The following is a 13,852-nucleotide window of genomic DNA, read 5'->3' as shown; positions in this document are numbered from 1 at the left end:
ATAGTGACCCATCATGGGTATTCCTGGGGGGGGGATAGTGACCCATCATGGGTATTCCCGGGGGGGGGGGATAGTGACCCATCATGGGTATTCCTGGGGGGGGGGGATAGTGACCCATCATGGGTATTCCTGTGGGGGGGGGGGAGATAGTGACCCATCATGGATATTCCTCGGGGGGTGGAATAGTGACCCATCATGGGTATTCCTGGGGGGAGGGCGAGTAGTGACCCATCATGGGTATTCCTGGGGGGGGGGGGGGGGAATAGTGACCCATCATGGGTATTCCTGGGGGGGGGGGGAATAGTGACCCATCATGGGTATTCTGGGGGGGGCGCGGAATAGTGCCCCATCATTGGTATTCCTGGGGGGGGCGCGGAATAGTGCCCCATCATTGGTATTCCTGGGAGGGGGAATTGTGCCCCATCATTGGTATTCCTGGGGGACGAGTGCATGGTGGCAGTGATTGTCCAATGAAGCTGCAGGTCCCTGGCCCCTCTGTCTGGACAGTGCTGATTGGCGAGTTATTTTATTCTTTTTGTGGAGGGTGCATGTGATCAGCATAGGGCTTATGCTGCCTCGTTGGACAGTCAGAGGAGAATGAAAACTCCTCCTACAAGCTTTAACCAGACACTGATAGAAGTAACAAGACTGTTATATACTGCTGATGAGAAAAGGTATTTAGCCGTTTTATATTTGCTAAAATAATTGAATTTCCCTGTTCTGTGGGAGACCAGATATAGTGAATGCAGAGCCCTGGGGTTTAGTAACACTTGAAAAGGTAAAAAACCTTCAGTCTTTACAACCACTTTAAACAGGAGACCATGAATAATTATATATATATATATATATATATATATATATATATATATATATATATATATATATATATATATATATATATAATATATATATATCTCACAGCGTTTCCAATACAAAATGTTTAAACTACTGTGACGTCACCATGAACTTCTCATTCTTTCATCAATGTCCTTTCCTCCCCGGGATCCAGCCGCGGCCTACAAAGCTACATTTCTCATGATTCCTGGAAAATTTACATGGAGCTGTGACTGGGCAGCTCACTAACCACCCACAGAGCCATTTACCTGCCAGGAAAACCTTTGCATCGGCCGTCCATAAAGAAGTAAAAGATGTGAATGGAGGGGAGCAAAATTGGGAGCATCACAAAACGGATCCACCCATTGCAGGCACAGAACGTCAGCGTCGCCCTGCAATGACTATACAAGGGCGCCCACAAGACCGGTAGCACCAGGTGAAGGAGGTAGAATTGTGGAGACTCTTCTAATGCGATCAAGCTCTGTGGATGCCACCTTGCAAGGTGGTGATCTATTTAGGCACTGCTGCCAGTTGTTCAGTTAACAGTAGGGGATTTCTTTGCAATAAATAAAAACAAATTAAAAAACAAACAATAAAAAATTGACCGAAGTTTGACTTTTGAATGCAAACAGGCCCTGACATTGCGTATCATTACCCCGATGAATCTCACCTGGAGGCTGGGCCACTTGTTCATAGGAATTTTCTTCTGCAGGATGACTTGCAGGAAAATTCCCTTTCTCTTTATACTGAATCTTACTGCAGGATCCTTCGATCTCTTCATGAAGTGACAATTCCACTGACTGCCCTCTGGAATACACAAACATTTCCTTAATGGTTGGTTCATCTTTTACAGGAGGTCCACCCAAGTCCCTGTTTTGTTGTGTCTCCTATGTCTTTGTTTGAGCACGATTGCCTGAAGTTCACCAAAGAATAAGGAATTATCATCATTACCTGTGTCGCTGGTGTAAAGATAGTTTTTTTTTGTTTTTTTGTTTTTTTACAAAAGTGCTGGCGAGTGTGAACACCCCACAAATGTTTTAGGGCGATTTGACACTCTTATCACCTTTAGAACCGCATCACTCACAAAAATTTTAAAAAACTGTTTTAATCACAGTGTTTTGAATTTTTTTTTATTCGATTTTTTTCCTTGATTGTGTATTATTCTTTTGAAACCGATCGCTTATCAGGTTTTAGTTATATTCTATATATAATCAGAGGCATTTGATTCCCAACTTGATTTTAGTAGAGTTTTGTATTTATCTTTTGTTTTTTTTGGAGGTAGCGCCACACCCTTATCCACTTGAGTGTTTATTCACTTTTTAAAGGGGCAGCTTCACTCATTTATACATTGATAGTTTGGCGCCATTTCTTGTCACTTTATCTCCACCCAGGTCCGTGCTGTACTTACCTTCATGTTTTATGAGCTGCCCAAGCAGCCCGTATAGCAAACCAAGGATTTGAAATCTCCGCTCCTCTCCCCCTTTTTTCTGCATTTCTTTCAGGATGATTAGAGTGATTCTGTGTTGACACCGACCAATCAGAATTACTCTGGTCTGACCCAGAAGAGGGAGAAGGAGCGTTGCTGTGCCATATATACATGCATCATTTTAGCGCAATGCCAGACCCGTCAGTTTATTTCCTTTGTTACTGCATTGTGGCTGCGTTGGGCAACGCCACCAAATGCAACACAGCAGCTCTGGTGGGAACGGGCCCTTCACCTTGGTTCACACTGGATGCGGGGATTCCGCACCGCATCAAAATTGCAAGCTGTTCATGCCAATCGAATGCAGAGTGTTAAAGTGTTTGCTGACCCAAAAAACAAAAAACAAAACACAGGTCATGTCCCTTAAAGCATGTTATACAGCACAGCGCTTGTGCTGTGTCATTTGGCCCCTGTATCATCTGGAATACCCATCTGATCCTGCCTGGCTATACCCTTCTCTTATAAGCTGAGCACGATACATCAGGGCTGCTGAGCACGATACATCAGGGCTGCTGAGCACGATACATCAGGGCTGCTGAGCACGATACATCAGGGCTGCTGAGCACGATACATCAGGGCTGCTGAGCACGATACATCAGGGCTGCTGAGCACGATACATCAGGCTGCTGAGCACGATACATCAGGGCTGCTGAGCACGATACATCAGGGCTGCTGAGCACGATACATCAGGGCTGCTGAGCACGATACATCAGGGCTGCTGAGCACGATACATCAGGGCTGCTGAGCACGATACATCAGGGCTGCTGAGCACGATACATCAGGGCTGCTGAGCACGATACATCAGGGCTGCTGAGCACGATACATCAGGGCTGCTGAGCACGATACATCAGGGCTGCTGAGCACGATACATCAGGGCTGCTGAGCACGATACATCAGGGCTGCTGAGCACGATACATCAGGGCTGCTGAGCACGATACATCAGGGCTGCTGAGCACGATACATCAGGGCTGCTGAGCACGATACATCAGGGCTACTGAGCACAATACATCAGGGCTACTGAGCACAATACATCAGGGCTACTGAGCACAATACATCTGGGCTACTGAGCACAATACATCTGGGCTACTGAGCACAATACATCTGGGCTACTGAGCACAATACATCTGGGCTACTGAGCACAATACATCTGGGCTACTGAGCACAATACATCTGGGCTACTGAGCACAATACATCTGGGCTACTGAGCCCTGACGCGGCTGTCAGCGTACGTACCTCCGTAATACACAGCCCTGCTCTATTGTTTCCTGTGTCCTCTCCTCCACCCTCTCCCCCCACCCCTCTCTGACTTGTCTGCTCTGTCAGTGACCCCCTAACCCCCCCCCCCCCATGTTGCCGCTCTCCTACTAGTCTGCAAAATGCACTGTGTTTTGCAAACCAATTTACAGGGTATCGTTAAAGTAGTTGTTAAGCCACTTGTATAGAAAGCTCCCATCCCCTCTGTATTAGTCACCTGTGTCTGTTTTTATCTCTTAATTATTATTTATCTGTACCGATAACACAGCGTCTTCCTGTGATCATGTGACTCACTCGGCTCTGTCTCTCCTCTCCGGGTGACGTCAGCGGTAGGGCTTGGCCCAGCCCACTGGAAGTCAGCCAGGCAGAGGAGAGAGGAGGCAACTGATCGCAGGAAGACGGTGTGCTATCAGTACAGATAAGCATATTTAAGATGCAACACAGACACAGGGGAACTTATTGTTCTAATACAGAGGGGATGGGAGCTTTTTACACAAGTGGCTTAACCAACTATATGTTAACGATACCCCGTAAATCCGTTTGCACAATGCAGTGCAATTTGCAGAATCGGATCGCATCAATTCTGGAGTGAGAAAAAAAAAAAAACATGCAGGAGGTGTGGTGCGAACGCGGTGCGATTTCAGCCATACAAACCATGGTTCATATCACACCCCAGAGATACCGCATGCAACTTGCACAGGAATGTGCTGCAATTTCTGTACAAATTACAGGCATGTCCCGCACCGCATTAGTGTAAACCCTGGCTTACGCTTACCCACCGCTTTCTAGATTCATAGCACTTCCTTTTTCTGAAACCCTCCCACGTGTGAGCTGCAGTGTCTGGCAAAGGGAGCATGTGAGAAGATCTGGCCCAATCAGAGGTGGTTTGCTTACTTATGAGGCTTGTGCATTACATAGTAACCAGATTTGACATTGGCTTAGCCTGTCATACAAGAGCTTTAAGTACTTTAAAGAGGGATTACACCTAAAAAAAAAAATATTAAAAGCCAGCAGCTATAAATACTACAGCTTGCTGACTTAATAAATGGACACTCACCTGTCCCGGGTTCCAGCGATGCCGGCAGCCGAGGCCGATCGATCGCTCGGCTCTCGGCTGCTGCTGTCACCATCTGGGTGAGGGAATCAGGAAGTGAAGCGAATCGGCTTCACTTCCCGGTTCCCTACTGCGCATGCGCGAGTCGCGCAGCGCAATAGGAATTGTCCGCGCTGTCACTGGGACCCGTGTGTGTCCCAGCAGACAGCGCGGCAGGACAGGAAATGACAGACTCCATGGGAGTCTATGCCCGGAAGTGGGTGTAAATACCTGTCTTTGACAGGTATCTCCACCCCCCTCCCCCTGTAAGGTGCCAATTGTGACACCGGAGGGGGGGAGGGTTCCGATCAGCGGAAGTTCCACTTTAGGGTGGAACCCCGCTTTAAATTACAGAAAAGGATCAGAGAAGCCACCACCTGTGGCTGGTGTTGATCCAGCTTTGATTGATGCATGCACATACTCCAATCTAAGACCCGACCCCTTTCACACTGCCACCAATAGCGTCGGCCGTAAAATGCCGCTATTTTTAGTAGCGTTTTACCGTTGGATTTGTGGCGCATTTCGGGCCGCTAGCACTTTTAACCACAGCTAGCAGCCGAGAAAGGGTTAAAACTGCCCGAAATGTGCCGCAATAGCGGCGTTTTGGAGGCGGTATAGCTGCGCTGCCCCATTGATTTTCAGTAGGGAGCAGCGGTGGAGGAGCAGTAAACTGCTTCAAAGAAGCTGCTAGCAGGACATTTCCTGACGCCCTGCCAGCGCAACCGCTCCAGTGTGAAAGCCTTTGAGCTTTCACACTGGAGACAATGGAGCAGCTGTGTGAGGGCGGATTGCAGGTGCTATTTTTAATGCAAAAAGCCCTCAGTGTGAAAGGGGTCTAACTGAACAATTAAAACTAAACATTATGCTAAATTCTACTTAAAGTGATTGTAAAGTCTCTTTTAAAAAAAAAAAAAAAATTATAAAAAACATGTTATACTTACCTGCCCTGTGTAGTGGTTTTGCACATAGCAGCCCAGATTTTCCTCTTCTCGGGTCCCTCTTCGCTGCTGCTGGCCCCTCCCTCCTGTCAAGTTTCCCTCACAGCAAGCAGTTTGATATCCGAGCTGCAGCTCCATATGTCAATTCAGACATGGGAGCTGCCTGTTCGGTCCTGCCCCCTCTCTCTCCCAATTCGATATCTGGCTTTGATTGAAAGCCACGGGAGCCAATGGTGCTCCTGCTGTGTCTCAGCCAATCAGGGGGGGGGGGGGGAAGACATGGACGGACGAGGGACTCATGGACATGGCTGGACAGAGATGGAGCTCAGTTAAGTATTAGGGGGTGTAATGAACAAGTACCTCAGAGATGGGATTTTTAAGGCAATTTTGAAATACGAAAGATGTATATCTCAAGCTTTGCAGTCTGAACATTTGGCCTTCCCCTCTATTCCCCCCCCCCCCCCCCCCCCCCGTTTTTAGCTGCCTTCAATGGATTTCTTCCAGTGGTCCCTCTATGTGGTGAAAGGCTATTTTTCGGCTCTTGATAACCATCGAGGTTGAGGGAATGCTCTCTCCAATAACATAGCGGCTATGTAAGTTTTGATATTCTATGATTGTCAAAATGTTCATATGGTATTTATTTTTGGATTCTAAACTGCATTTGTACACTATACTTTCAGAAGTGGTATTAGTCCCTGAAGATATGAATTTATACACATTTCGAAATGCTTTGGACATTCCCACTACTCAGCATCATTTGGAGTTTGCATGGATGGTTTAATCATGAGAAGTGGGGTGCTACCACTTTTTAGATGATCACTATGCAATATTATGATACATGTACATGTTTTCTCTGTTGCATTAGGCCCCTTTCACACATGCGGACGATATGTCTGTATTTCATCCATCCGTTTGCGGATGAAATACGGACATACATTTATCCCTATGGGATAGCGGTGTCTGCGGATGAGCATCCGCAGACACCCGATTTCGTCCGCCTCCGCAACAGTCCGATTCTGCAGACGGAGGAAAATCCTATTTTTCTATCCGTCTGCAGAGCGGATCGGATGAACACGGACAGACGGTCCGTGCTCGTCCGATCCCCATAGAGGAGAGCGGAGAGCTGACAAGGCGGTCCCTGCATAGTGTGGGGAGACGGCCCTGTCCGCAGCCGGCTCAGCGGGGACAACGGAGCGATCCCCGCTGAGCAAGCAGATCATTACTGATCCGCCCCGTGTGAAAGAGGCCTTACCCTTATTTGGGAATCTTATCATGTTGATGTTTTTGTAATAATAAAACTTTTATGAATATATACATCTTTTGTATTTCAAAATTGCATTAAAAATCCCATCTCTGGAGGTACTTACTTGTTCGTGTATATAGGGATGATGGCAATTTACACGCCAAGCTGCACGAGTCCTTCAATAGTATTAGGAGGCGCTGGGGTGGCTGCTGCACACAGAAGATTTTTATCTTAGGAGAGGTTGTAAACCTCCACACAAAAAAAAAAAAAAAAAAAAAAAAAAAGGGGGGCAGAGAAGTATTGAAATTTTCTGAACATTCACATGAGTTTTACTCAAAATATTATTACGGTACAGCTGTGAGGGCTCCTCACTATTTTTCAAACACATATTGGCTTTTATGTTCTTATATAGCACTTTTTAGGACGAAAGACACTATATTTATTATCTAACCATTTGAGAGCCTAGTGCACCTATTAACCTGTTCCGGCCAGATTTTCCACTATAGTACTGCGCATCACTACTGCTCTGCCCCCTTTTTTTCTTTTATTGGGGTTCTAGTACCCCATTCCAGTGTGTGCAGCGGTACAACAATCATACTTCTTCCTGATCAGGCGCAGGAATAATTCCCTTTACAAACAAAAAAAAAACCTGCAAGACAAAAAGGCATAATGAGCTAGTATGCATCGCATACTAGCTCATGATGAAATACTTGCCTTAAAACGATGCCCTGGATTGGTGCCGGAGTCTTGTCAAATAACGTCCTCCATCGGATAGTGTCCGCTGTGTACTGCGCATGCGCAGTACACAGCAACACAGATTCCAAAAATTGCCGAGGATGAACGGCGCTTGCGCCGCGAGTCCAGGTTCTATCCCCACTATCCAAGTGGACAGAGAAGGAATAAAAAAAAAAGAGCCGAGCGCAGCGAGGCCGAGCCCGAAGCGTGGCAAGCGAAGCTCGCCCGCGAGGGGCCCTCTAATATTCACAACCCTATGTCCGCTTGGATGGTGGGGCTACCACCTCCACTCACGGCGCAGGCGCCGTTCAGCTTCAGAGATTTTCCGAAGCTTCGCCTGCTACGGTCCGGACACTATTTGATGGCCGGACACTATACGGCAGAACACCGGCACACCGCCGACAGGGCCAACGTGTTTCCAAGTTTGTACTATGATTGCAGTATGATAGGCCGGAGCTGCGATTACGTCACTCCCTCGCATGCGCACTGGAGCTGCCGGTCACGGCACGGGCCCTAAAGAAACGGCACAAGCAGGCCGTTCCTTCAGTGCGCATGCCAACGTCTGTGGCTGCATCCAAGGTGAATATCTTCTTAATCGTACTGGTTTAAGAGATATTCATTTTACCTACAGGCAAGGCTCATTATAGGCTTACCTGTAGGTAAAAAATGTGAAAGCGGGTATACATTCACTTTAAAGGATGGCCAAACTACACCGCTATAGGTACACTAAGCTGATAGGTAGTGACCTAATCTGTCCATCAAATGTTGCCAATACAGTGCAGAGGACATGCACCTGGGATCTGGCAGAATACGGGGTCATGAGACACAATGATGCTGAAGCTGCACAGAAGCAATACAAACAGGAACGGCTGTTTGCAAGTAGAAGCTTGTGCAGAAATTAATCCACTCTGGATAATCGTAAAGCTTACCTGGCAAATTGATGACACAGTCAGTGTCTGTAAATGCTGTCTTGACATCCTCCACAATTAAAGCTCCCGGACCGGTGTTCAGTCTAACGATAATTTCCTCAGAGTTCTGCTTCCAATCAATCATCATTTCTGAAAAACAGAACATAATGGATTTAGCAAATCAAGACAGGCATTTACTAATCACCACATGACTGAAAGCACGGTTTCACGGACTAGAAACTTCACACTGGTCATCATGCTACTTGCATTCCGTAAGTATATAAAGCAAGAAAGAGCGCACGCCAGCCCTAGTATATTACCGTTTAATTGATAAAATGCAATATATAGAAACGAGGGCTGCACTCACAAACATCCGGTGTAAAAAAGCATGAACAGCTCCATAGAAGCCTCCCCCTCTCCTGGTCTGTGAAGATCAGTTGGCTCACAGCGACTTGCAGCAGACGTTTCTGTAAGCACAAAAAGCCTACTACCTTGAAACACACGCCGCTCAAACACTCGCACGGACCAGCCAGCACTGCATTGCATGAAGTCACTCGTGGCCTAGGCAGCCCCTCCCTGCCAGCAATCTTCTGGGACACGTGACAGGTCCCAGCAGATTGCCTGGCCACTAGCAGGATGCAGCGTGACTCACGCATGCGCAGTGCGTGCATGGCCGTGAAGCCAAAAGCTGTCACGGCCGGGTGCCCACAGTGGCTATGACAGCGCCGGCGTAGAGGATCGAGGCTTCGGGCGGCAGCATCGCTGGACCGTGGGACAGGAGAGCGTCTGTTTATTAAAAGTCGGTAGCTCCACTTTTTGTAGGTGCTGACTTTTAATAAACAAAACAATGTGTGGAACTCCGCTTTAACATGAACCGTTATACAAGACAATTACAGTTTGCTGCTGGCTGGTTGGCAAGTTGAGCTGTGAATTTATCTTTGTTTTTATTTAACATGGGCACCCCTGGTGTAGAGCCCTATTGGAGGGATCAGAGCGATGTGCTGTGCCGGTGATTTGTCGAATAGTGTCCCCTATCGGATAGTGTCCGCCCTGTACTGCACTTGCGCAGTACAGAGGACAAGGAGAAGCCGAACATCTCCAAAGATAAACGCCGCCTGCGCAGTGAGTCCAGGTTCAAGCCCCACCATCCAAGTGGACATAGAGTTAGAATAAAAAATAGCAGAGCGAAGCAAAGCCGCGAGGGGCCCTGTTACTATGTGCCACCGTATGTCCACTTAGATGGTGGGGCTTGCACCTGGACTCAGTGCGCAGGCGCCGTTCTTCTTCTGAGACTTTCGGAATCTCCTTGTCCTCCGTACTGCGCAAGCACTGCGCCTGCGTAGTACGGGGCGGACACTATCCGATGGCCGGACACTTTTTGACAGAACACCGGCGCAGACCAATCCGAATTAATCCGATCTGTGCTGAGGAAGAAGAGCAGGGATTTAAAATTTACGGACGCTGCATCAGCTTTGGGGGCATTAAACCCAAGTAAAAAAGGGATCGACGCTGGACTATGCTCTTTCAGCCTTGCGTACTTCGGGAAGGACGATTCTTTGAAAATGTAACCGTCATCAGGTGATTTGCTGGCCTTCAAATAAGACAAAAGGCAGCTTTACTTCCTGTACTTCACAGAGCATGCCTGCTACCAACTCCCAATAAAGTCAACACGGGTTGGGCTCAGACAAACTGGTCTGGCTCGATTGGTTTACAAGGTCAGCTAATTATTATACTAGCAATCATCCAATACTTAGAAACCAAAACAAACTTCTCACCAAGAGACCTTTTTATTTTTTTTTATGTTGAGAAATCTGCATAGCTCTGCCGTTAAGACTTCTCTTTGGATAGCGCAAGAGAGGGTTATAACCCCTGTCTGATTTTTTTATTTTTTTGTTATCTGTGTCCCATTGTGGAGATTTCCCTTCACTTCCTGTCCCACAGCTAAACATGAATGCGAGAGGAAATCCCTGCAAATTAAGGGAATCCCTTAGGGAACCCCAGGTCACTTAAAGTGGTTGTAAACCCTTACAACACACTTTGACCTACAGGTAAGCCTAGATTAAGGCTTACCTGTAGGTCCAAGAAATATCTCCTAAACCTACACGGTTTAGGAGATATCTGCCCGAAGACAGGCACCGCTGTCTATGGCGCATGCGCCGTAGACAGCGGCGCGCAGGTGCACTGAGTGTCGGCTCGCGTGTGCATGCGCGGGAGTGACGTCATCGCGGCTTCGCCAAATGACAGCAGCGGAGCTGCAAGACCCCACCGAGAAGATGGATGCGCCGGACTACAGGGGACAGCGGTGACTTCGCTGGCTCCTGTGTCAGGTAAGTGACACATAATGGACTACTATGCGATGCATAGTAGTCCATTATGCTTTGCCTTTGCAGGGAATGAAAGAGGAAGTAAACCCATCAGGGTTTACTTCCTCTTTAACTAGTGTCCCCATTGGAAGATTTCCCCTCTATTAAGTTTCTGGGAGCAACCCAAAATTTGGGATTTTCTTTACTTTCCCTTTCAAGGATAATGGTACACAGGACAGAGAGGGGGGAAATCTCCTTAAAGGGATTGTATTTTTTTTTTTTTTAAATAACAAACATATTATACTTACCTCCACTGTGCAGCTCGTTTTGCACAGAGTGGCCCAGAACCTGCTCTTTTGGTGTCCCTCGGTGACTGTCTCGGCTTCCTCCCGCAGGTACTTCTCACGTTCATGCGAGCTCAATCGCATGGCGAGAAGCACCTGCGGGCGCGCTCCCATATCACACGGACCCGCCCCCCGGCGCGCCACGTCATTGGATGTGATTGACAGCAGCGCCAGCCAATGGCTGCGCTGCTTTCAATCCATCCACTCCAGCCAATCAGCGGCCAGGCTGAGCGGCGAAGAGGACGGCGGGGGGCGAGCGCGGGACTTTCGAGGGGTCAGGTAAGTAAAAACGGGGGGACTGGGGCTGCCGGCAGTGTGATATGTTTTTTCACCTTAATGCATAGAATGCATTAAGGTGAAAAAACATTTACCTTTACAACCCCTTTAACTGGAAGACAGACAGCAATAAAAACTGACAGGTGTTCTAAAAAAAAAAAAAAAGTTTTGCATTTAGTTATACTTTAAGACTAATACACAGAAAGAAGATCGCAAAATGAAGGGAGATTTAAAAGCAGAATTCCAGAAATTCAGCCACTTTGTAAAAAAGTGCAGGCACGTTGTGAGTGAAGTACCAAGGAGGTGCATGGCATCCCCTGAATTTCTCTCTATAGAGGCACACAGAGCAGCTACGCCCATCCCTTTCCCCTCTGCTGCCCATGCAAGTAAGCCTTTGTATTTTATGAACGAGTTTACATTAATACAAAAGGTTTTAAATTGAGCAGGAGGAGGGAAGGGGCAGGCATTGCACCTGCACCGACTATAATGCTGAGGATGCTTAGACCTGAAAGAACCAGCGTTGGGCTCTGAAAATACAGCGATAGCTGTCTTCCAGGAGTGCAAAAAATAAAAAATAAAAAAACTGTCAAGATGCAAATAATTTAAGCCAAGGAGAGGTCATGCACCTCCTTGGACTTAAGGAGCTGAATTGCTGGAATTTAGCTTTAAACCTTGTTCTGTTATGTCATGACTGGCATTCACTCAGACTTGGCCGTTTAAGTAGAACACTTTCTTAATTTTTTATTTTTAGACTAAGCATTGGTAGCTCATTCCTCTGTGTGTCTGGTAACTGAATGTGAAAAACAACGTCATTTGTTTACAGTAGCTTGGCGATAACCACAAGGAGCTGACTTGTCCTGCAATGCCATGGTGACAGCTCGCCTAACAGGAACAACGCTGGAGGCAACTTACAGCATGCACTAACGTTGGTAGCATAATTATTAATGTGGAATGTTTTCTCCTGGCTAAACATTATTTGTTACTTGTTATGGGTAAAGTTCCGCTTGAAGCCCCTTTCACATTAGTGCGCCCTGAAAGTCACGCAACGTGAAGCAATGCCTGTGTAATCTTCAGATCTATGGACCTCCAGTCACCTCAAAGTCACACCAAAGCAGTGCAGGGACTACTTTGAAGTCACACAGATATGAACGGCACTCATTGGAAATCATGGGGTACGGCGTGTCATGCAACTTTGCAGTTCCAATTCGAAGGACGAGTTGCATAAGTGTGAAAGGCGGCCTTAAGCAACTACCAATACCTTGTCCGATAAGACTAAAGCCCTGTACACACGATCGGACTTTCCGACAACAACACTGGAATTTTGTTCAAAGGGCGTTGGCTCAAACTTTTCTTGCATATACACGGCCACACAAATGTTGGCCAACAATTCCGAACGTAGAGAGGTACTACGTGTTTTTTCAGCTCTTTAGCGCCACCCTTTGGGCTGCTTCTTCTAATTCTCGTGTTAGTAGACGTTTGGCGAGTGTTGATTCGCACTTTTCAGTTCGTTTCTGAATCTCATCAACCAGCCATGTTGCGGAATCGGAGGTGATAACGTGTTATTTATTATTGGCCTTGGAGTTATTGTTATGACATTTTTTTGGTTGAATTTTGATTTGGTATATTTTCTATTTTTTTGGATGCATAGAATGCACTTTTTGCTGCTATTGCCAGATAGCACACATATGTACATGATCATTTGCGTACATATGTCCGTGATCACGCAGACCAATTATTATACACTTAACGGAATTTTTTTTACCAAAAACATGTAGCAGAATACATTTTGGCTTAAATTTATGACAAAATTTGATTTTGTTGGATTTCTTTTAAAATAGAAAAAAGAAAATATTTTTTTTCCAAATTTCCCGCTTTTTTTGCGCTTATAATCGCAAAAAAAAAAAAAAAAAAAAAAAAAAAAAAAAAAAAAAAAGAGTCGTGAATACCACCAAAATAAAGCTCTATTTGTGCGAACAAAATGATAAAAATTTGACCGCGCAATTGTCACTGAAAGCGCTAGAGCGATGAAAGCTAAAAATTGGGCTGGGAAGGAAGGGGGCGAAAGTGCCCTGTATTGAAGTGGTTAAAAACTATGGGTAACTGTGTTGTGGTAACTTGCCAACACAAAAAAAATAAATAAAAAAAAAAACATAATATTATTCTTGAGATCACTAGAAGAAAAAAAAAAAAGCCATTGAAAATTTGTTTGCAATAACTCCATCAGTATCACCAGCAAAGCAGCTTCATTATTATCCCATTATAGAAGAAGAGAATTGTGCGCTGCATTTCCAGATTTCATAATTTGCCGCATCACAAATGTTAATTCTCCATTACGAACGCTGGTTTACAAGACCGACCGCTTCTGGGTCGTCCTTGCTTCAGAGCATGCGTGTTTGCACTTTGGACTTTTGTCCGACGGACTTGTGTACACACGCTCGGAA

General features: G+C 46.2%; 1 protein-coding gene across 1 annotated transcript in view; it reads right to left on the bottom strand.

Annotated features, from left to right (window-relative positions):
• USP19 (ubiquitin specific peptidase 19) overlaps nucleotides 1-13,852 on the bottom strand; it is a gene marked incomplete in the record, with an annotated part of 118,715 nt that overhangs the window by 103,770 nt on the left and 1,093 nt on the right. Inside the window, 2 exon segments of the mRNA XM_077451658.1 lie at nucleotides 1,505-1,641; nucleotides 8,510-8,638. Coding sequence (XP_077307784.1) covers nucleotides 1,505-1,641; nucleotides 8,510-8,638 — 266 coding nt within the window.

This window comes from Lithobates pipiens, unplaced genomic scaffold (assembly GCF_037356315.1).
Source record: "Lithobates pipiens isolate NorthernLeopardFrog02 unplaced genomic scaffold, aLitPip1_a1.2 Scaffold_23, whole genome shotgun sequence".
In the NCBI taxonomy this organism is placed as follows: Eukaryota; Metazoa; Chordata; class Amphibia; order Anura; family Ranidae; genus Lithobates; species Lithobates pipiens.
Note: the sequence above shows the minus strand (reverse complement) of the source record. Positions and strands in the feature narration are given on the sequence as shown.